Source organism: Zasmidium cellare, assembly GCF_010093935.1.
Source record: "Zasmidium cellare ATCC 36951 unplaced genomic scaffold M409scaffold_12, whole genome shotgun sequence".
Lineage (NCBI taxonomy): Eukaryota > Fungi > Ascomycota > Dothideomycetes > Mycosphaerellales > Mycosphaerellaceae > Zasmidium > Zasmidium cellare.
Window position 1 is genome coordinate 750,516 of NW_022986956.1, and position 22,203 is coordinate 772,718.

At 54.1% G+C, this 22,203-nt stretch overlaps 12 protein-coding genes across 12 annotated transcripts; 8 read left to right on the forward strand and 4 right to left on the reverse strand.

Moving 5' to 3' along the window:
• Window positions 1-210: 210 nt before the first annotated feature.
• Window positions 211-534, forward strand: M409DRAFT_21391 (uncharacterized protein; the record flags this gene model as incomplete). The annotated part of the gene is made up of 1 exon (XM_033805838.1): window positions 211-534. The coding sequence occupies one exon, from the start codon at window positions 211-213 to the stop codon at window positions 532-534; it is 324 nt and encodes a 107-aa protein (XP_033669536.1).
• Window positions 535-790: 256 nt separating this feature from the next.
• M409DRAFT_21392 (uncharacterized protein) lies at window positions 791-1,312 on the reverse strand (the record flags this gene model as incomplete). Its single annotated transcript, XM_033805839.1, has 1 exon — window positions 791-1,312. The coding sequence occupies one exon, from the start codon at window positions 1,310-1,312 to the stop codon at window positions 791-793; it is 522 nt and encodes a 173-aa protein (XP_033669537.1).
• Window positions 1,313-2,191: 879 nt separating this feature from the next.
• M409DRAFT_65529 (uncharacterized protein) lies at window positions 2,192-2,839 on the forward strand (the record flags this gene model as incomplete). The annotated part of the gene is made up of 3 exons (XM_033816552.1): window positions 2,192-2,285; window positions 2,427-2,487; window positions 2,542-2,839. 3 exons carry the CDS (start codon window positions 2,192-2,194, stop codon window positions 2,837-2,839), a joined length of 453 nt encoding a protein of 150 aa, XP_033669538.1.
• Window positions 2,840-3,267: 428 nt separating this feature from the next.
• On the forward strand, window positions 3,268-4,129 carry M409DRAFT_21394 (uncharacterized protein; the record flags this gene model as incomplete). The annotated part of the gene is made up of 3 exons (XM_033805840.1): window positions 3,268-3,343; window positions 3,405-3,489; window positions 3,553-4,129. 3 exons carry the CDS (start codon window positions 3,268-3,270, stop codon window positions 4,127-4,129), a joined length of 738 nt encoding a protein of 245 aa, XP_033669539.1.
• A 914-nt stretch (window positions 4,130-5,043) lies between these two features.
• Window positions 5,044-6,978, reverse strand: M409DRAFT_65531 (uncharacterized protein; the record flags this gene model as incomplete). Its single annotated transcript, XM_033816553.1, has 2 exons — window positions 5,044-6,225; window positions 6,277-6,978. The coding sequence occupies 2 exons, from the start codon at window positions 6,976-6,978 to the stop codon at window positions 5,044-5,046; spliced, it is 1,884 nt and encodes a 627-aa protein (XP_033669540.1).
• Window positions 6,979-7,787: 809 nt separating this feature from the next.
• Window positions 7,788-9,363, reverse strand: M409DRAFT_65532 (glycoside hydrolase family 64 protein; the record flags this gene model as incomplete). Its single annotated transcript, XM_033816554.1, has 2 exons — window positions 7,788-9,031; window positions 9,198-9,363. 2 exons carry the CDS (start codon window positions 9,361-9,363, stop codon window positions 7,788-7,790), a joined length of 1,410 nt encoding a protein of 469 aa, XP_033669541.1.
• A 1,102-nt stretch (window positions 9,364-10,465) lies between these two features.
• M409DRAFT_21396 (uncharacterized protein) lies at window positions 10,466-11,738 on the reverse strand (the record flags this gene model as incomplete). Its single annotated transcript, XM_033805841.1, has 3 exons — window positions 10,466-10,825; window positions 10,875-11,376; window positions 11,437-11,738. The coding sequence occupies 3 exons, from the start codon at window positions 11,736-11,738 to the stop codon at window positions 10,466-10,468; spliced, it is 1,164 nt and encodes a 387-aa protein (XP_033669542.1).
• Window positions 11,739-12,126: 388 nt separating this feature from the next.
• Window positions 12,127-14,097, forward strand: M409DRAFT_21397 (uncharacterized protein; the record flags this gene model as incomplete). Its single annotated transcript, XM_033805842.1, has 4 exons — window positions 12,127-12,733; window positions 12,786-13,259; window positions 13,455-13,622; window positions 13,676-14,097. The coding sequence occupies 4 exons, from the start codon at window positions 12,127-12,129 to the stop codon at window positions 14,095-14,097; spliced, it is 1,671 nt and encodes a 556-aa protein (XP_033669543.1).
• A 394-nt stretch (window positions 14,098-14,491) lies between these two features.
• M409DRAFT_21398 (uncharacterized protein) lies at window positions 14,492-14,863 on the forward strand (the record flags this gene model as incomplete). Its single annotated transcript, XM_033805843.1, has 1 exon — window positions 14,492-14,863. One exon carries the CDS (start codon window positions 14,492-14,494, stop codon window positions 14,861-14,863), a length of 372 nt encoding a protein of 123 aa, XP_033669544.1.
• Window positions 14,864-16,451: 1,588 nt separating this feature from the next.
• On the forward strand, window positions 16,452-17,839 carry M409DRAFT_53293 (uncharacterized protein; the record flags this gene model as incomplete). Its single annotated transcript, XM_033812329.1, has 5 exons — window positions 16,452-16,550; window positions 16,663-16,715; window positions 16,841-17,173; window positions 17,369-17,561; window positions 17,636-17,839. 5 exons carry the CDS (start codon window positions 16,452-16,454, stop codon window positions 17,837-17,839), a joined length of 882 nt encoding a protein of 293 aa, XP_033669545.1.
• A 2,547-nt stretch (window positions 17,840-20,386) lies between these two features.
• M409DRAFT_53294 (uncharacterized protein) lies at window positions 20,387-21,358 on the forward strand (the record flags this gene model as incomplete). Its single annotated transcript, XM_033812330.1, has 1 exon — window positions 20,387-21,358. The coding sequence occupies one exon, from the start codon at window positions 20,387-20,389 to the stop codon at window positions 21,356-21,358; it is 972 nt and encodes a 323-aa protein (XP_033669546.1).
• Window positions 21,359-21,617: 259 nt separating this feature from the next.
• Window positions 21,618-22,136, forward strand: M409DRAFT_21400 (uncharacterized protein; the record flags this gene model as incomplete). The annotated part of the gene is made up of 2 exons (XM_033805844.1): window positions 21,618-21,788; window positions 21,843-22,136. 2 exons carry the CDS (start codon window positions 21,618-21,620, stop codon window positions 22,134-22,136), a joined length of 465 nt encoding a protein of 154 aa, XP_033669547.1.
• Between the last annotated feature and the right edge of the window lie 67 nt (window positions 22,137-22,203).

Genomic DNA, 22,203 nt, shown 5'->3' on the forward strand with positions numbered 1-22,203 from the left:
GATCGATTCGCCGCCCAAAAATGTAGTGGATTGGATGGACGCTCGTCGTGAGACTGATGTTAACTAGCGAATCCATAGATCTCGTACGCCGTACATTCACCCGACATCCCGAACAGCTCTCCCTCACAACTCCAACCACCACCACACAACAACGAGCCCAATGTAACCCCCTCCCTCCTCATCACCACCACCACCACCACCACCACCACCATGTCCACCCCAACCGACCCCCGTGACCCCTCCACAATCCTCCAAACCCTCCGCACCACCGTCCACCACTTCGTCTCCTCCCAGCTCCCCCTCCTCTGCACGGCCGTCTACGAGCTTCCCTCCAAGACCCTCCAACGCTACGTCGAGCGCGACAGGAGCTTTGATGCGAGGCAGGGGCCTATTGGGAATCCGTTTCAGGGGTTTGTGGATCCGGGGTTGAATGATGGGATTGAGGAGAGGAGGAGGAGGAGGTATGAGGAGTATTTGAGACGGAGGAGGGAGGAGAGGGAGAGGGATAATAGGGGAGGTAGTGGGGGGAAGTAGGGGTGGGGAGTGAGGTAGGATGTGAGTGAGTTGTGTGGCTGTGGTATACCGACCTACGAGCATGGTGCGGTCATGTTTCTGCTGGGTCTGGACCGCAAACGCCGATTGACGTAGGAGGTGGAGTATCATGAAGTGATCAATCTCGAAGGTACAATGCTCTTCGTACAAGTCTGGTCTATATGCCCGTGGCCCAGTCCTGCCGCAGTGCCAACGCGCGACCCAAACGAACAAGCAAGCTCTCGATCCACCACGAACCTCAACTCTGACCATTGAGAGCCACATTCCGCTCGGCCTCAGCATTCTTCTCCCACGTCTTCGCCGCAATCCGATCACGGATCTGCTTGCTGGCCTCTGGATCAACGTACTCAGTGCAGTCGATAATCTTCTCGCCGCTCTGGTCCATCTTGATGAAGAACACAATATCATTGCATACTTTATCGCCTCCATTCGGCAGCATCCAGAAATCCGCACGGGCGATGACGGTCCGCCGCTTTACGTCCACGAAGATGTCTTGCACGAGGATGGCCCAGGTGGAGAGGTTTGCAGACATGCCGCGGATGTGGGAGCAGAAGCCTTCGATGTCGCGAGCATCGCCGAGGACGGGAGAGGACTTTGCGAAGAGCTTGGGGGCCCATTCGATGCGGAAATGGGGTGCTGCGAAGGAGCGGATGAGGTCGTAGTCGGGGTTGTTGTCTCGAGGCGTGGCGGCGTTGGTAGCTTCTATGAAGCCTTTGGCTGTCGCGGCGAGATTGTCGTATAGATCTTCGCTGATGGCCATCGTGATGGTGATATGAGTCGCAAAGGCGAGACTCGAGCAAGTTCCAGCAATTGACAAAATCGTCGCCAAAATGCGAGTGTGGCTCTCGCAATGTGCTCGCAATCGACTCCTTCATCTAGCCGATCAGCAGCTGACTACGGAGCGCGTAAAGAGCAAGTCGTCTCATCATGGACTATAAGGCGACAGCCGATCGACTGTTGCGCTGCCAAAGGAGTGTATCGCTGGGAGCTGAGCTCAGCCGGTGGTCGACGGAGACGGACCGCGGTGGTCGCCAGGACGAGGTCCTGAGGTTTTGACTTCGAACATGCATACCAACATGTCTGTCAAGGAGTTTGCTGCCCAATCAGGCCGGCTGTGGGTGGCAGAGTTGGGTTCCTTGGTCTTTCGCCATGTGGTGAGCATTTGTGAGCAGTGATGCTTTTGAGTTGGCGGTGAGGGAATGCTACATCAAGTAGTGATCAGTGTGTTCTTCGACATCTATATCGCGTTTCAGTCAAGACAACAACGCTCAAAGATGTATACGAGGTAACGAAAGATGAGTGATCGTGTAGTTGCTGTATTGCCGTGATTCATCGTAGGAGATTGAGTGTACCGAAAGATTATTTTCTTCTTACTGGAAAGGTTTCACTGAAACGTGTTCATAGTTTTCACATGTTTCTGAGCATCAAAACTGGTGTTTTGCAGTTTTAAGATTGATGAGTGAGTGGAGGAGGGGCTCGAAATAAGCTTTCGCTTGCGCGGCGCGGAGAATCTTGTCGCCGGCTTTCCATCGCCTGTTTGAATTCTTCGCACTCGAGTTGAAGAATTCAGCGAGCCACACCGCGCAAAGGTACCCGCCAACAACACCTCCTCACATTCCTTTCGACCAACACCGCCATCATGCCTGGTGTCTCCGTTCGCGATGTCGCCGCCGACAAGTTCATCGAGTCCTACGCCGCTTTCTTGAAGCGCCAGGGAAAGCTGCCAATTCCAGGTCCGTGAAGCACCACCCAGAAAGAGCACACACACAAGAGGAGGATGCATCCAAAACACACACACTGGCATAGAGAAACCTGAATCCCGTGCGGAACGGGGGACAAGTGTGTCAGACTGTTACTGACACCAAAGTCTACAGGTTGGTCCGACACCGTCAAGACCTCCCACTCCAAGGAGCTGCCTCCTCAGAGCCCTGACTGGTAAGAATACACATCTATTCCTCCTCATTCCCACATGATTAACGTTCCAACCAGGTTCTATGTCCGCGCTGCCGCCATCGCCCGCCACATCTACGTGCGCAAGACTGTCGGTGTTGGCCGCCTGAGGAAGGTCCACGGTGGCACCAAGAACCGTGGCTCGCGCCCATCCCACCACGTTGACGCCTCCGGCTCTGTGGACCGCAAGGTCATGCAGGCCCTTGAGAAGATTGGTGTCCTTGAGCAGGACGAGGACAAGGGTGGCCGCCGCATCACCCAGCAGGGCCAGCGTGATTTGGACCGTATCGCCCAGACCACCATCGAGGCCGAGGAGGAGGACGAGGATGACGAGTAGGCGTATCTCTACCAACGACCGGGAGATGTGCTGCTGGGAATGAAGTTCAAGATGTCATTTCGCACGGCGTTCCGGAAGCAAAAGGCAGCGCGAAAAGCCGCCGGGCTGGGAGGAGTCGGCTAGCATTTGAAATGAACCCAGTTGATACCCAATTCAGTTGTTGACGATTCCATTCCTGTTCCTCCGTCCCGGTCTCGCGTTGATAGTTGACGATGAAATGTCTCCCGAGGTGGACTTCGATTGGCCTTGCAGCCTACGCTAGGACCGAGCTGTTCTCCAGCTGCCACTTCACCTTCCAATCGGGGCATCAATGTCTCCGCCGTGTCCAGTCAACTGCCTACAAAAAGAGAACGTGCCCATTGAAATGTATAAAAGCTGAGCTGTACCTCTCATCCACACCGTACTTTCTTCAACAATCGTCAATCAACATGTCGGACGAGATCCTGTTCTACGACTTGCCGAGCAGAGGCAAATGCCAGTGCTGGTCGCCAAACACATGGAAGAGTAAATTACATCAATCAGAAAAGACCTGTAAAAGTAGTATCTTACTGATAATATCTCACAGCCCGCGCCATCCTCAACTTCAAAGGCATCCCCTACAAAACCGAATTCACCCCCTTCCACCAACTTCAAGAGAAACTAAAAGCAACGTTCGTGCCCTCCTCCCACCAAAAACCCCATCCACCCTCAAATCTAACACCCCCATTCAAAAGCGGCATCTCCCCCAACGAACCCGGCATCGCCTGGGTCGACTACTCCGTCCCCGCCATCCGCCTCCCCTCCGGCGAACACCTAATGGACTCGCTCAAAATCGCCCACGCCCTCGAAGACCTCCACCCTTCCCCCTCCCTCCACCTCGACACCGCCCTCCACGAGAAAACCTCTCTCGTAACAGCCAAAGCCGCCGGGCCCCTCCTCCCCGTCTTCATGCCCATCATCGGGCGCTCTATCGTCCTCGACTCGGACAGCGAGTGGTTCGAAACGGACCGCAGTCAGAAATTCGGCTGTTCGATGGCCGAGTTCGAGCGTACGAAGGGCGGGCAGCAGGCGTGGGATGCGGCGCGGCCGGGGATGGAGATGTTGCGGGCGTTGTTGACGGAGGAGAAGAAGGATGCAGGGCCGTTTATTATGGGGAGTGTGCCGTGTTATGGGGATTTGGTGCTTTTGGGGCTGTTTCAGTTTTTTCGGAGGTTGGGGATTTGGGAGAAGTTTCGGGAGGAGTATGGAGGGGAGGAGGTGGATAAGTTGTGGGAGGGCGGGAAGGGGTGGGTTGAACGGGATGATTATTGAGCGGGGATGGAGTGGGTTGGATGTTTGATAGGATCGTGACATTGCGATATCCTGCTTTTCACTGTGTAAAGCTACATCAAAATACGTACAGGTCGAATTCGTAGCGCTGTTTATATGTCGTGAACGAGCGTAGCTTTTGCCACTCAAATGCAACATGTGTATGTAAAGGCATTCGTATCTCTCAGTATGTATACACATTGCGCAAAACTCCCCAAGCTTGCGAATCATAAATCATGGCGTGTTTTTATCAGGCGCTGATGGCTATTTCCACGGGGCAGGAGGGTTGTCCGCCGCAGGCTGACGGAAGTTGATTCAATGCAACCTTGTGTCCCGTGGTCATTACATATCGAGACGTCACAAAGGTCGGATTCGTCCTTTCGACGCCCTGTTGTGGACTTCCTAACCCAGAAGCCGGTGGGCACGCCTTGTCCGGTGAAGGTGTCGTTGTGGAAACCTTTATCAGCCATGGCTATGGTGACTAACGACTCGGCTTGACCTGGACCTACGAGTTCGTGATTCGAAGGAACCTGAGAGAGAGGCCAGCAAGTCGATGAGGCAGATTTGCTGGAATGGGACGAAGGCCGCCAGGTGATTATGAGATTCCTGCTGAGTCCAGTAATGACGTTGAGGGGTGCCAACCAGGCGGGCCTAGGCGGCCCAGGCTATTCTTTCTTAGGCTACAGCGCTTTTGTCGCATCGACCTGGGCGATTAAAGACCATTCAGCACGGAGAGCGCCAGAATGGCCTGACTAGACTTCGTGAGGCGATTCCTTTGCCATCTTCTAGTCGATAGGCCTTTGACGAATTCCTGGGCCCAGGTTTCTTTGACTCGTTACTGTGCTGCTACTAATGTGCATGATTTATCTGTTTTCTGTCGTAATCGGCCGTGTCAGGTGGCATTTTGTATGCTGGCCTCATTTCATGGTAGGGTCCAGGCGAGGGAAGCGATAGCGTTGAAGCCTTTCCGCTGCGGCTTCAAATGAGTTGCTGCCCAACGGACTGAGTCTGCTGAAAAGATTCTTGCAATCCCGCAAGAACAGATCAATCGAATGGTTCGGAATGTCGAAGGTACTGGCCATGGGGTCGTTGTTGTGAATCGCTATGACAGTCCAGAGAACGACGGCGGCGTGATGTAAGCTGCAGAATGAAAGGTAGTTGAAACGAGCTCGCTCTTCTGCGGGTCGCTGCAGATTCGTCTCAATCAGCATCTTGACATCCCAAGCCAGATGAGCTGCTTCTACGGCAAACTTGCTCTCAAGCCAGGCTTCGATCTTGCGGTGGACATGCAGATCGACTGTTTTGGGATGGGCAGATCTGTACGAAATGTGGTGGAGTTCCTCCAGAGGCGCACAAAGCCGCAACTTGCTTAACCGATAAAGAAGCATGCTCGACATCAACGTGTCGCGATGTAATGTGTATGCGCCCCTGGAGATTGCAAGATCCACTGCGCTGGACCAAGTATCCAGCGCCCGCACAAGTCGTAGCCGGTCTCCATGCAGATCGTCCATTCGTCGTTGCCAGAAACCAGTACTTCCAGGTATCACGTGACCGTTTGTCGAATCAGAATTGGCCAGAATGCGACTTGTGTAAGTGATATCAGTGTCTGCCAGACACCTACCCGTCAATCGTGGGAACAGTTCAGGATCTTGTGAGAACCGCCAGACGGCTTCCTGAAGACCAAAAAGGACCAATTCATGACCGACCGGACCAAGGTAAGGATTTGGCTCGTTGCGCTCGAAGAAGATACGCACAAGGTCGGAGAGCGGCAGCTGTAGACAGCGTGACTCCTCCATACGGTATGCAGCCAGCTGTTGCTCAGGGGTGAGATTGCCGGTGTTGAGCCAAAGCGAGTCAGGCCGAATGAAAGTCAGCTTCATTTCTTCCGAAGTCAAGAGTGGCCGAGTGTTGAGTAGGATGCTTGTGTAGACGTCAGTTCTCAAGATGCCAAATGCAATGCGCCTTCGGCACTCGAAGTCGTGAAAACGAGCTAATTCTTCCTCTGGTGTCAGGTCCGACGAGCGAATGACTCTGTCTGGTATGGGCTCGCGGAAGAAGTCCATACGGCGAAGCTGGGCAATTGTGATTGCCGACAGGTGCTGGAAGAGGTGTTAGTGGGAATGATTTCCAAAGTGAAGTATAATACGTACCTGAGCATAAGAAAAGCTCTGATGCTGGCCAAAGTAAAGTGATGCAATTTGTGTCAACAATCGAGCTTGGGCGAGCCACACCATCCCATCGCCGGGTCCTTCCAGGTCGTAAAGACTAGCGCACAGCAGTCTTCGCAAACGTTGATGCATAAGACTTCCAAACTCCCGTTGCGTGGGATGGCCGAACATGGCGCCAACTGAGGTCACCACCAGGAATAAGATCGGATGGTGCGTGTCTGGATCGAGTTGCTCGTGGTTGAGTAGCGGCCAGAGGACGTTAAACTTGTCAAGGTATACCTGCACAAGCTCGTAAAGAGCACGTCGTGGATTGAAGACGCTTCCATATCCCCACAACTCGGCAAGCTGAAGCGATACGGATTCCCAGTGGTGTCGTCGGGTGGACCGGTCATCTGGTAAGAAGGCCGTACTAGCAGCATATGCCACCAGGTTCTCAACCAGATTCGACATGGGCGTCACTGTGTCGCTGAATGTGCCATTCAGATCAGGCGTCGACGTCGGTTGGCCTGCAGGCGAGGCATTCGCAGCATTCACAGCAGTTCCAGATACCGTGGAGACAGCCCGTGACGGCTGACGGGATTCGGGATTGCCAGTCACACTCTTCCTGCCATCCTGCATGTAGTCTTTCTCATGCAGCCATGGCCAGGGCACATTGGGCACGTCGCTGCCGGGGCTTTGGTGCATCTCGGGTTTGATGTCGTCGCGGTACGTGGACGCCGAGCCGTCGGATCTGGCCGAGTCGTGTCGCGGCTGCGATGTTGGCGTCAGGCCATCGGCGGACAGGGGAGGGTCAGAGCTGCTGGCCTCGCCGTCCCTGTCGGCGGGTGAGTCCAGGTCGAGCGGGGCGGACCTCGAGGGCCGGGTGGCATGGCTGATGCGGCCGGTCTTGGTGGGATACTTGCAGTCCTTGTGCGTCCCCGCGCACGAGCGGCAGGGCAGGCGGCCGTCGCATTTGATGCGGGCGGCGCGACAGGGCTCGCAGGCGGTGTGGGTGCGGTGGCGGCCGGCGGCGGAGGCAGAGCAGTGGCCATTACTGACATGGCGGTTGAGGATGTCTCGACGGGCGAAGACGACGCCGCACGTGTCGCAGGCGTGCTGGGCGGGCGAGGAGCCGTGGTTGTGGGCGTGGCGGGTCAGCGAGGTGCGCGTCTTGTAGACCTTGTCGCATTCCGCGCACTTGAACATGCTCATCGCCGCGTGCTGCTGCTGCTGCGTCGCGAGGAGGCCACATGGTATTGCCTTCAGCTCCCAGCCGTGTGCGAAAGTGTGTGAGCGCGCAGGTGCAATTAAGGTTGCGGGCGAAGAAACTCTATCTCGATCCTCCGGTGGCGACTGCCCATCTGGCCACACGAGCCGAGTAACTCTGAGACAATTTGATGAGGTTTGATGGATATTGATTAAGACTTCACTATCTTAGCGCCGGCGATCGGCAAACCGAAAAATCCCACCTCATGCTCTCCTCTCACCCTCCTCGGCACGGAGTAAACATCCACCTACGCCTGATCATACCCGCCGACGAGGAGAGTCAGCGTGCCCGGGTTGCCGCTGGCGACGACGCCCGCCACGTTCTGCTGCTCCGTCGGCGACACATCGTCGTAGGAGAAGGCATAGCCCAGCCCGTTCCACTCGAACTTGTGCACTGCTTCACTGTAGAAGTTCGCCGGCGAGCTGGTGTAGTACGAGCTTGGTGCAAGGCTGGGCTGCACATTTCCACCGTTCAGCAGGAATGTGCCACGATTGAAGGCTGCGCAGAGTCTTGGTACGACGGCATAGTGGACGGCATTGTCACCACCCTGAATGGCGAACGGTCCGGAGTTGCACCCAAAGATATCCGCAGCGCTGGGTGCCGAGTATGAGCGGTTGTCGCCATCGCAGGTGATGGTCATGGAGCCAGCGTTGGCAGTACACTGGACATTGCCAGCGGCAGCTTGGGTGTTGATGGTGAGCGGCGTGGTGGAGTAGTGCTGGAAGACCTGCTGGACATAGGAGTCGAAGTATCCGCTGAAGGCCGTGTTCTTCTGCGAGAGGTATGCGTTGGGAGCGAGAACGCGGATGAGCGAGCCACTTGGAGAGTACACGCAGGTGTCGCCCCACGGTTGACCATCTTTCTGGCTCTGGCTCTGCAGCTCAGAGCAGACACTCTGCACGGCGTTTGCAGGAAGCCCCAACGCTTGCTGTTGAGCAGTGCCGTCGGTGGTGGTCAACTGGATACCCAGAGGAAGACCGACAAAGTCGACAAAGCTAATATCGGCGAACAGTCCACCGCTCTGGATCCAGGTCAACTCAGCAAACCCGTAGTTGGTGGCAGCGTTGGGATCGTTCGGGTTGACTGCAGCTGGCTCGACGAGACCCGGACCGTTGGGCGTACCCACGACGTAGAACTTGAGGGATCCGTCTGCGAACCACACCCTGGATGCTGAGAGGTAGCCTGGAATGGTGGCCGACGTGGTGCTTCCTTTAGCTCCCAGTGGGATCGCGATATCTGCATCGGCAAGAGGGACTGGGGCTGAGGACGACGTCGAGGGATAGTAGAACTGTCCATTCTGGCCCAGGAAGACGAGCTGGTTGTTGGCGTTCAAGCCAGTGACATAAGCCTTGACGTTGTTGCTGTTGAGGTAGTTGACCAGAGCGAGCTTCAGGTAAGACGCCGGCTGGCTATCAGGTGCGAACGCCAGACCCGCTGGCGTGGTGGCATTGATGGTATTGTTGTGCGTGATGACAAGATCGTTCTTGGTTCCTGGGTAATTGACAACAGGGAACGCACTGGTAGGTTGAAATAAGGACAGAGAAAAGAATGACAAAGCGCAGACCAGGGACGTAAAGAGTGACATGGTAGCGACTGGTATCAAGAAAGAATGTAATACAAAAGACAACAAGGGTATCTCGTGGGACGAGAATCGCACCACCGGTCAAGGACGTCCTATATACCTTCGAAACAACACCATCGACGCGGCCGAGGAGATTCCCTCCTGCATGTGCTCGCTCGTTGAATGCGCGGCATCGAGAGCTTGGAAAAGGAAGGAGGCAAGTTCTATGGAAGCGCAAAAGCATCCTCCTCCACGCCATCATGTTTGACCCACTCTGCTATAAAGTAGTCCTCATGTTCAAAGCGGCTCACTCAGCTAATCGCAATACAGGATCCTACTTCCACCACTCCTCCCTTCATCTAAACCTGCGGGTCTTGCAAACACAAAGCCACGCCGGCTCCTGTACGGTCGCGGAAGTCGGAAGAGGATGTTCAACGCAAGATCTCGAAATGAAGGCCGAGGATTTTATTCTCCGATGCCCATTTGCTGGTTGCATTTGTGGCGTTTGGTGATGAATAGGTGAGAATAGGGTGTCTGGGGCTTGTGATTGGTCAGGGAGCTAAATGAAGTTGGAAAGTTGTTCGAGCTTGCGTGTGGCGAACTTGAACCATCTCAACGGAGAAGGATCCTAGAACGCGTTTCACGTCCGGCTTCCGTGAACTGCTGTTCATTCTGTTACGCAAGCCTTTGGCCAGAACCCAGAGCACTGGGCCAGGGTTTTCTTGAACATGTTCTCGGCTCAGCCCGTACCAGGAGTCGATGATCGCCATTCGATCTTGGGTACATCCAGTCTTGAGCATCGTTTGTGATGAGCCAATAACATGGAGACTGCTTCACAGTAGCGGGATACAGTGTTGTTTATGGAGACTCAACTGGAGATCTTCTGTACCTCCGTCCCTTCGGTGTTCCGGTCAAAGTGGAACGTCCTATACTGTAATGGAAGTCCCGTCTCCCCGACTTTTCACAAGCGACTGCGCTGCTAATTGCACTGCAAGCTGCTTAGATGGCGTGGAAGTAACGGGGATGAGGTTTCCAATTTGACCGGACCAAGGAGGGTACAGCATGGTGACACCAAACACTCCAGGCTTGGCAGCCTTGTCCTTTGCACGACATACTACCCTCCTCGATCCGGTCAAACTGGAACGTATGCAATTGCCATTTCTCCGGCTTTCAAGAAGCAACTGCGCTGCTAATTGCACCTTAAGCTACTTTGACGGGTTAGGAGTAATGGGGATGAAGATTCCACTTTGAGCAGAACACCGAGGGTAGACGACTTTTCGGATTCCTAAAAGAAAACCCGGCCGATACGGAATCGCGTCCATTGCTGGAACTACCAAACTGCCTGCTAACTTCTGATCAGAGCGTTACTCGTCCCAAACAACGTTGACAGGACCTCGAAGACTTCCATGGAATCCCGTAAAATCTCCTCCAAACCCATCTTTGACAGCCACCACGCCCCCTATCTTGCCCGTACCAGGATCGCGATTCAGAACCGATATCCAGCCATTGCGCTGTGCTACGACGGCGACAAGATCTCCCGCTTTGTTCAGCGCGAAATGCCGGGGTATGTTTCCACCGCTACTCGCAGAGTCTGCAATTGTCAAGATGCCGGTATCTGGGTCAATGGCGTACGAAACGAGGCTATCACAGACTGTCTCTTCAGGTGAGGTCCCGCGGTGCGAGTAGTCGCCCCGCAGCGAGACGATGATGAATTTGTTATCTGGCTGGACGATGTCAGCTCGAGCAGGATCCCGCATTCGAGATATCTCTTACCGAAACAGCAATATGCGAGGCCTTGGGGTACCATCCATGTGAAGGCGTCGAAGGGTCTTTCCACAGCGAAATCACACTTCCGTCCTCTCTCACCAGAACATTGACATCTTGGACCGGGGTGAAGTCCATCTCGCCGCCGAGCTGATAATCGACTTTGAAACCCAGCAGGCGATTACTGTCCTCGCACAGGATGTACATGTGCACGCCATGTGGCAGCCTCACAAAAGCGACCTGCCTTGGGAATGTCGGTCTGGGCAGGTGAAGACCGCTGATCTCCCGCAGTGGTGTGTTCGAATCATCGATGCTGAAGACTCGAACGATATCTGCCCCCAGATCTGCTATGACCATGAAGCGTCCTGTTGCGTCTGTGGTGGTATTATGAGGCCTGGATTGATCTTGTCTACGCCCTGGACCTGCGCTAGCATTCGGGAACGATATCTCCTGGAGCACTTTCAAATCGGATGGATCTTCGAGGTCGTACGTTACGATTGAGCCTGAGTAACTAAAACACTGGAGTCAACATCCCCTGCCAGGCAGCATGGATAGACCATCTTCGACTTACTAAAATGGCACTGTCATTCGCTGGCCATCATGGAGGAGAGTCTGCGAAGCCGGTCCTTTTGGAATACCGATGCTGTCCAGCAGGTGAAGACTACCGTCATTTTGAATGGCGAAAGACTTCAGGGAGCCACGGCTTCCCCCATCTGTGGTGTAGAGTATCCTGCGCTTGTGGTCTAACGACAGCCAAGTCGGACGGTCGCCGGAGTCTTCTGTGCTGGCGATCTCCTCTAGGTGGGCCGCCTCCGGGTCGAATGTAAGAGTCGCTATTCGGCCTTGGTACGTTGAAACGAAGAGTCTTGACATGACAAATGGCTTGAGTGTCCACCGAAAGAGCAGCAGGCAAGTGCTTGGTCAGGAGATCACCAGAATAACCTCACAGAGACATCCAAACAACATCATACCATCGGCGCACGGAGACATTGCTGCCGATTGCGACGGTATGGTACTCCGGGTACATGTTGTGGGACCATTGCCCGAGCGGGATGTCATTGCGATAGCGGGCTTGATGCCGCTGCCGTGCGCGGCCGCAATGCTACAACGATACCCCATGGGGTGATTAGTCGACCTCAGGCTGCGCTTTCGGAAGGCCAACATATATGCCATCGATGCCGGTGCCAAGGATAGCACATAGCAATACTCCTGTTTAAAGCCGCTCTTCAAATTTGCCCGTCCACCATCACCCTAAGCCGCCATGACAGGCCAGAAAGAACTCAAGATCCTCACACCCAGCGGCCAGCTAGGCCAAGGCTTCCCTCATGACTTATTCTGGACTACTCTCGAACAAGGCGTCGACGCCATCATCATGGACGGCGGCTCGACCGACAGCGGTCCAGGCCGACTTGCGCAAGGGAAAACAAACGTACCCGTGAACCGCCTGGAGCGAGATTTGCAAGCCCTGGTCAAGGCTTGTCATCTGTACAAGGTCCTACTACTGGTCGGGACGGCTGGAGGCGATGGCGAGAACGCTTTCGTGAACCTGTGCATCGATATCATTCGGCAGACGATCAAGAGCTGCGGGTATCGCTCTATGAAGGTCATTGGGATATACTCTGAGATTGACAAGGAGTATGTTCGTGAGAAGATGAGGGACGGGCTTGTCGGTGGTTGTGGTAGCGCTGTGCCGGAGTTGACTGAGAATGACATTGACACGAGCACGAGGATTGTTGCACAGATGGGCTTGGAGCCTTATCTCAAGGCCATGCAGGAGAACCCGTCTTTCGATATCATCATCGGTGGACGTGCTTATGATCCCGCCCCTTGTGCTGCGTACTGTCTTTACAGAGGATTCACTGATTTGGGTATGTTTTTACAATCACCATAGGAGTGAAGGTTCCACTGATTATATCCTAGGTGTCAGCTACGCCATGGGCAAGATCCTCGAATGCGGTGGCCTCTGCAGCGTCCCAAAGTCTCGCTCAGCCATGGCAGTCGTCCGTCAAGACAGTTTCGACGTAACACCCCTCGACCCCAACTCGAAATGCACACCAACTTCCGTTGCCGCACATTTCCTCTACGAAAAAGCAAGACCAGATATCCTCCACGGCCCAGGCGGTCATCTCGACTTGACGCAGACATCTTACAAGCAAGTCGGGGAGAGGACGACGAGGGTCACAGGTGCGAAGTTTCTCCCTGAGCCTGAGGGGGAGTACACGATCAAGCTGGAGGGTGCGCGGAGTAATGGCTTCCAGACGATCTTCTTGGGTGCTTTGCGGGATCCAATTGTGATTTCTCAGATTGATGAGTGGATTAAGTGGATTGAGGCTGCTGTGAGGACGCAGTTTCCGCAGGAGTTTGATTTGAAGGTTCATACCTACGGAGTGAATGGTAAGTCAATACCACGACTATCTACATGTCCTCTAACATAATCGTGTAGGCGTAATGGGTCAACTTGAACCAGATCCCAGCCTACCCAAAGAAGTCGGCATTGCCGGCCAAGTCAGGGCAGCCACGCAAGAAGAAGCCAACTCGATCGCCAGCCTGACGAAATTCTACTTCACTCATGCTCATATCCTGGCCAAGTCGCCACTGCTGGAAACTTCGCGTGGCCTTTCACGCCTGCTGAGATTCCGATGGGCCCGCTTTCAGAATTCTGCATTTACCACATTGTGCACAAGGCTGACCCTGTGGGTCTGTTTCCGTTCAAGTTGTATGAGTGCGCTGGGGAGAACACATTCAAGGGCGCTCCTGGTGAGACTTCCCCCTGACACCCATTCGCGTCCTCCATGCTAACGAATATGCAGCAGGCAACGGCCACTCCAACACCAAACCACCCGCCCGCCTCCGACCAGCCCTAAAACTCACCACCAAATACCCCCTCAAACCCTCCCCTCCACCAAACACCTGCTACCTCGGCGACATCGCCTCCGTCGTCCGCAGCAAAAACGCCAGCCCCTACGAACTCACCTTCGACGTCATGTTCTCCGACCCCACCGTCTACGAGCGCGTCAAAGCGACAGGCATCCTGTCCGAAGAAACGATCATGAAGTTGTATGGTATTTCGAAGAAGGATGTTGTGGCGACGTTGTATTGGGATCCGGCGATGGCGTTTAAGGCGACGATCAAGAGGGCTGTGGTGAGTGGCGGGTTTGCGGAGAGTGATACGCATGGGTCGCAGCAGCATGTTCCGCTGTTGTTTTTGAGGTTGCCTTGGGGGAGGGAGTGAGGGTTGGCGATAAACAGAACAGACAACAAAATAAGTCGAGTATGCAGCTTTACAGCACGCAATACTCCGTTACCACAGTTTGCCTTGCTTTGGCGAGGAGAATTGAAGCAGTGGCTTGGACAAAATGGATACAACCATGTAATGGCACCCGATATACGACACGGGCCGACATCGACCACGAAACACCTTGTCGGGCGTTGAATGTGAAATGAATCATGATGCCGCACACGGAATGAAGGATCATTGCGGTCCACAGTGATTCGTCGTGGGATCTCTCCATAGGGAGCAATGAGCGGGCGCGGCATCGTAAGGAGTTCACATACATGTACGAGCATGTCGGCATGGCATCAGATAACTCCACTTCCCCATACCCCAGGTTTGATGCAGCTTCTGCATGCCTAGTCGTTTCTTATCTGCACTGATCGTCACCGACACGAAGAGATACTACCTGCAAGACATGGATGGTTCAGGAAACAAGGCTGTGGGAGCCTTGCACCACGAGCATTTTGACCGAGTCCACGATATGGAGGGCAAAAGCGACAAGATTAAGCCTACACTCCCAGCGAGCCTGCAATCTGAGCACCTCGAAAAGGGCAAGCCGAATTTGGAGCCAGCGTATGAGTATCGCACTCTTGGTCGTTCCACTACCAAGACAGCCGCTGAGAGGAAACTCCTATGGAAGCTGGACCTCCTTCTGATACCCCTTCTGGCTTTGGTTTATTTCGTCACATACTTGGTAAAGACCACCTTGCTTGTATCCTCTTGAAACTGATGTGTGGTTTGTCAGGATCGAAATACTTTCGGCAATAGCAGGCTGCTTGGCTTACAGAAGAGTCTCAAGATGAGTAACCAAGGCTATGTCGATGCCGCACGACTCTTCTGTATGCTGTCTCGGTGTTATGCATGCTGTATCAAACTATGTCGACTTTGGCGGATCGCTTGAATGAGGCATCGAAGACACACAGGATATCCGGCGACTTGCATCGGGAGCATGGCGCTCTACCTCCTGATTAGTTGCCTGCCTGTCCGTCGTAGCAAGGTCACATCGCACTTTGCCCTGGCGGCACGTTGTGCCATCATCTTTCGAAAGGTAGGTCTTGTTCGACTCCGTCCGTGGAGAAGAGAATACATCCTTAGAATCAGATTCTGTATCAGCTCCCGGACTCCTTGTAATCGTGAAGATCATCCTTCCTCACGAACTGCAGACCCAGCTCAGTGCTCTTCCATCCGCAAGATCGGCCCGAGGACGGTTCCCCATATTGCCTTGTTACTTTCGATCGAGATTATCTAGGTTTCAGCCCAATACATGAAAAGTGGGGAGTGGACCTTACAGCCTTGCGCAATCAGGACGATAACCTTAAGTAATAAAGCAAACCTGTGCGATCGTCATCGTTCGTCAGGCCCGGTGAAGTATGGCTCGAAGGATCATCCAAAGGCGGAGCATCGTCAAGATCGCAGGAGGTCAAGCTTGGCCATTTGACCGCACGCAGCTCAATGCTTCAATCTTCCGGTCTGCCGGTAAATCCTGACTCTGAGTTTACACACTTTACCAAGGACATTGACTCAAGCCTCGATTCCAAGTACCGGGATCAGCCAAGAAGGATTTCAGATCCCTGCGACTGGGAAGGAGCATGAAGCAAACCTGAAGCCTCACTGCCACCTCATACATCTAATTCATGTCGTTGTGCTAGGATGATGGGAAGCATCCAGCGCCTGCAACAACGCCCTCAAATTTCGATCCGACGATCTGGCTAACATCATTGTTCCTTGAAAAGGCCGGACGGCAATGAACCTACTTTGAGTGGCTTCCCTGCATTCGTCAAGCCCTGTCGTTCCAACAGCACGGATGCGGGAGATTGGACCAGAGACTTCAAGGCTAAAACACGCCTGTGGGAGCGATGTCCGGGATTGTCGATCTGGTGACCGCCGAATAATGACATCAAAGAATCTACGAGCACCAGGCCATCGATCGAAGGCCGGCTTTGGCTATGCTCGCCTCATCATCAACGGCACCAGCCGAGCATTCGAGGCGGATTTTGCACTCAGGGGCTGGACGAGAGTCTGCTGCACCATCATTTTCGTGTTTTTGAAGACCCGGATGTCGGCTAGAATCGCAGAATGTTCTTAGCCAAGGCCTGTCATATATCAAACGCAACGACTGCCGGCAGGCGTGACTGCTGTCCACATTGTAAAGTCAAGCAATACTGGTAATTCGATCGACAAGGGTCGTACAGTCAGCAATGACTTCTGTCTGGCGACCAATGAATTGCATACCGCAGTAGGGCATCGAGGCGGTTCCCTGTCTAGTCTGGAGCCGGATTTGGTAGTCAGTCCCCCGTCTATAACCTTTCTCCATGCTGGCACATGTCGAGATTCTCAGGCCAAGGATGGCCGAAGTATCGGGAGGGGCCACGGCTGTGCTTGCCGCCGGAAGGGTGGATGTCTTTGTTGTTGTGAGTGCGAGGCCAAGCAATCATTACTCTCTACCTCACACCAGGTGTCTTTCAGACCGTCTGTCCTCACTCATGCCAACATTGGCTCTTCGTCTGCTTCGCAACATTTCAGAACACTGTCAATCGCCTTGACCCGGCCGTGTTGGCGAGTAAGGAGGTTTCGACGTGAGACGAACTCTCCTGTTCCACCGCCATTTTGCCGTCGCGCAGGCGTGATAAGACCAACGCACCTCAATCACACTCGCGATGAACTCCTACTTTGATTCTTCCGCCAAAACCAGCCCCAACAGGTCCAGCATTTCTCCTGGAGTGTCAGATACGACGCCAAGCTCTCCAGCAGCACGCCAACGAAGCCAGCAGTCGACTCCAGGCGTCGGGCCACAAAGCCATTCCACAGCACCTGTCCTGAGTGGTGGCTTCACTGGCAATGCGACCGTCCCATGCTCATCTCGGTCGCCAGCAGAACAAAACGCGTCGCCATACTCCATGCAGAGACCACCACTGATGCCGGCCTACTCCAACACCCAGCCTTCGACTCTTTCACCTCAGTCACCTACACCAGGCTATCGACCGATGACGGGCCCAAACGGTTCGCGACCGAAAGACAACCTTTGTCGACCAATGTAGGCCGACCATCTACAGACGGCTTCGCACACGCAGCCGTGCTATGAACATGCGACAAAGCTTGTCCAGGGCAGTATGATACTAACGCCAGCCTGGGCAACATGCATTCACCACAACGCCTTGATAGAGTATCCGAACTTGTCGACCTCTCGATGGTCTCCGCGATGATTGCCGGCCGGCTCCAGCACTGCCAGATACATGCGCATCGGGAAAAGACAAGAAAAGACCTCGCGTGATCGAAGGCCTTGGAAGGAGTACCCAGTGGACGACAAGGACAACGCGAAGCCCAGTAATGAGACTCACAGTCCAGGATGTATTCGCAGCAACGTCGCGAACACGGTTCCAACTTCCAGCAGCCGCGATGCTACTCCTTCGATCAATAGTTCTGTGAGACCTGGAGAGATCGCCCTATCGTCAGAGAGCTCATGAGACACAGGCGCCCACACGCAATGCTGCCATAGCTCGCAGTTTACACGATGATCGCCTTGGAGTACGAACGAAAAGCTTTTTACGTCGCTCGAATGACCGATCGACCACATGCCCGCACGTCGACTCCTTATAATCCGGTCGTGGAAGCATGCCATGTATCCGAGGCGCTGGACCATGGAGAGGGAATAGCGAGATTCGAATGCCAAACTGTCGGTGCCACCGAGAAACAAGCATAGTCGAGGCACGCTGATGAGCACATCTTGACTATCAAAACAATACTGGGAGGGTGCAAGAACGCGCAAGTCGGCATTTACCATGCGCTTCGACCTGCGACCTATAACGGCGCCTTGTGGCATGGGCGAGCGAGCATGAATGCATCTCCAGCTGTGGAAGGCTACTTGGTGAATTGGCGTTCGAGAATTCAATGAAAGGCGCCGTTGGGGTCCAGGGAGGGAGCAGGTGGCTTTGATCGAGCGATGTTGTGTATGTCATTCGATAGCGTTCTAGGTTGCATTGCCTTGTGTCAAACATCGATTCAGTGTTACTGTGCTTCACTAATCTCAGACTAATCAACTCCGTTTCTTGCAGGGTCACGTTTCGTGCCGCTGAATTGCCGTCGACTCGAAATCCAAGTAGTGTTCGGGAAGTCTGTACAGGCAAATATGCGGTAGCCAGTACCCATCGTCATATCTCCATGCTGGATCTTTGGCCACATTTGTAGCCGCTGACTGCCATCTTCCCAAGACCTACAGCACTCAGCGGCTGAAGCAGCGTCGGTGAAGGGCTACAGCCCCCAACAAGAGACCCTATATTCAATTCGCGCTGGCAGATCGCGGGCTAGCGGAGTTGGCACATGTCTTGCAAAGCACCGATAGAGACGGACGCCAGCACCTCAGCTTCCTAAGCTGATTGCTGCTGTTCCACAGGCACGGATGAGTCCTGGGAAACAGAGTCCGCCAAGTAATGGCACGATCCGTAATCCTGGAGTGTTGCCATCTTCTGGCTTGAGTGGACCGTGTCAAAGGCCAGCAGCGATACTCAGTACAGATCGTGTCGTGGAGAGAGCCCATGCCCGGAGTAGCGTGAATGCCCTGAAAGCGCAGCACCATAATAACACGTGTAGTAGCATAATTCGGCGGGCTGACCATCTTCTCGTTCTCCCCGTCCTTCGTCGATTCCCATCAAGACTCCCAGCACCTTGTTCAAGGCGGCGATCAGCTTCTCCACGACTCAAGGCCTGTCCTTGAAGCTCCAATTGGTGGTGGACGCGTGGGGGCGTTGCAGCTTCGTGGAACATCACGCACCAGTTCCAGCAGCACAGTTGGGACACCCGAGCGCTTTGGTAGGAAAGCAGCAGGAGGAGAATGCCCAGAACCTGGTGCCTACTATGATGGCAATCGAGCGGCGTTCAGCGGGATATGCTCTTCGAACGACGCGAAGACAGTGACTCAGGGGTCAGACCGATTGATAGGCGAGAACGAAAAAGCACTCTCGTTCTTCAGCCCTGGAGACCAGTCTTCAGGAGATCCTCGCTCGTTCAGGTACGAGAAGGCAACGATCACCAAGCTGGCAGCCCTGGAGAAGATAGTAGCGTTTGTTGGCTGCCAAGTGCCACGACGTCAGGAGAGCCTTTCAGTCTCGCTGTTTTCAACGCTCTTCGGTATCTCCCATAGGGAGACCTCGAGCTTTTAGACATTGCGGAATGGATCGTCTGTTGAATCTCACCTGGCGAAGAGACTCGAACTGCCCTGGACAGAACGTCGTTGCAACTGTTTGATATTGATCGACTCTGGACTCGAGCCTGGTAATCTTTGCTGCCTTGCCAAAGATGAGTCTTGAGAGGCAACCTCTGTCGTAGAACTTCTTCAACAGTCAAGCACTCTCGTTCCTTCGATTAATGCATAGCATTCTGCGACTTCGTATTGCCTCGGTACACGTTGGTGTCGAAGATGTTGCAAAAGTGTCCCGTGGACGCGGTAGCTTTAGCTTTGGCAGGGTCTACCCAGGTCCTTGTTGGGCAGGACGGGTGAGCCGAAAGTCTCTTAGAAGCAGGCGATACGTCTCGATGCGAAGAGGAAGTCAATTTCATCCGACAATTCCGAGACCGGTCTTTGGGAATGAAAGATCCTCTACCGGAAAAGCCAGACCATTGTCAAATTCATGGACCTGGGAAATTGATGCTATGGATATGACGCATTCATGTCTCTTGACAGATGTGAAATGTGTGGTTGATCCCAGATTGGAGAGTCCATCAGGCAAGGGGTGACAGTCAACCAACAAGCGGCAGAGCCCGCCCAATGCTGCCGGTGCCTCCAGGGATGTCCCAGACTTCACCAGCTTGGCAGTAGGCTATGAAACTTATCGAGAGATTTGTCTTGCAAGAAAGGCGGTTATCCACATATGGCTCGAATTGGGACCTTGGCCACATTCAAAATAGCGAAGTATTGGAAGCTTCGGGCTTGACAGAAAACCAATGATGTAGCAGGGTTGGTGCCTTGTCCTAGAACATGACCGCGCTGGTCTGCCCAGAGTAGTCCTGAAAGTGGAGCATGCAGTTAGTCTTGGGACATGTTGATGTCGTTCTCAGTTACTGCCGTATCGAGAGCGCTTGTGGAAAGTTAGAGGTGAGTGAATGATTTTGCAGTGCAGCCCCCCATCGTCCGAAAGCCAAGCTTTGCGGGGAAGGCGGGACGTCAACATCGCGTCTCACGCAACGAGGATGCCACGCATTGCAATCCCACTGATGGGCGAAACGGACACGCCGAGCAGCATGTGATGTGAGGATGCCGGCCATCTGCAAGGCGCAGACAACCAAGCAAGCAAAAGCGTCCTTCAAGGCTCGGGGCCGGCCCTCGCTCAGCGACGCCGAACAACGCCAACTTGTGCGCGCCATCGAGCTGGAAGAGCGTGCAGAACGCTCGAAAGAGGCAGAGAAACGAAGAGCCGAAGCCGTGAGGAAGCGGTCAGAGCAGGGGAAGAGGGACAAAGCTGAGCGAGAGAAGAGCCAGCTCTTGAGCCAGAGAAGATGCGACAAGTTCGGGTTCAAGGCGAGCCAGTTTCATTTGGGCGCCTTCTTCGGCAAACCAATGGCTGAAGCGACGAGTGGCAAGGTGCAATATACCGCTCAGGACGATGTGTACGAAGACGATGGTCTGGACGATGAGGAGCTGCTTGAAGCCCTGGAAACGGCCAACTCGAACAAGTCACAGCCCCAGCCAAAACAAGTCCCTGAATCAGACTCTATGTTGATGCCTCCGCCCCCTCGGCCACAACCTGCAATACTGAAGCGCTCAAATACAGAACCCACCCCTATCATTGATCAAGATCTCAGCAACTTTTGGGACGACCTCGAAAGCAGCACTCAAGTCGCTCGCGAGCTCAACAGCAACAGCCCGAACGAACAACAGACTCCTGAGCCCAAGGCAGGATCTTTCAGCTCTGAAGACTTTGATCTAACTGCCGAAGACCTGGATGAACTCGATCCACCGAGACTTGCAGGGCGGACGACTGAGGCGAACGCACAATCTGCAAAGACGTCCCACAACCTTCCCATGAAAGCTGCGAAAAAAGCGATGCCACCACCGTCGCTTCCTGCAAAACGTGTGCAGAACAAGATGAGAACGCAGAATGCGATTAGAGGTCCCTTCTTGCCGGCTTCGTCTTTGTACTGCTCTCCAGAACTTGGATTCACGCTGACGCAGCTGGAAAACTTCGTCGAGGACGATCTACAGCTTACACAAGCGGTACCTGGATGATACTCATATCGCATTTTGAAGATGTTAATGACAGACTTTGGAAGGTGTCGGATGCAAACAAAGAACAACGCTGGCAACATTGGCGAGACAGAATCCCTGCCTCATGCGAGTCGGGTGAGACAAAGGACAAACGACGACTGCGTTGACTTTTGCAGTCTTTCATTGTCTAAAGACATCGAAATTACCCACAATGGTTCCTTGAGTACGGTTTTGAACTCATGCGGCTTTCTCGACAACGCGACCACTTGGAGCATTGGTCATGGCAGATTTCATCTATTCAGAGTATCGCGATGTCGTTCGTGTCGACGCGGACACCATGGTGCCGCAGGCTGGTTACAGATACTTCGCCGCCGATGACTACCCGCTGCCATCTTTGCAATATGCTCGCGAGATGACACTTGCAAGAGGCCGCATTCTCTACGAAGTCTGGGTAAGCAGAACTGCCTCGATCACTCCCATGCCGCCTGCTCATGCGTTTGAATAGGACCACTGGCGCAACATGTTTGTCGGGTACATCGTGCCCAGCCCCGTCTTCCACGAAGCGCTTGCCCATCGCGACGGGCCCAGTCCATCAGTCTGGTCCAACCTTCGCCCTGATCGCCGCCTGATCTGCCACCAGACCTACCGCATCATTACCGAACGTTTCCCTCGCGTCCATCTCATGTCTGCGAGACTCATCACCGAGAGCTGCTTCTCCGAATACGACCGAATGTCTGTTCCATCACATCAATTCATCGAAGCTGCAGTCGTCGAACATGTGAGGAACTTCTGGACCTAGTACGACTTCCGCTTGACTTCATCCATGCAGACACGGTCGGACGCTTTCAAGAGCGTAAAGAAGAGGA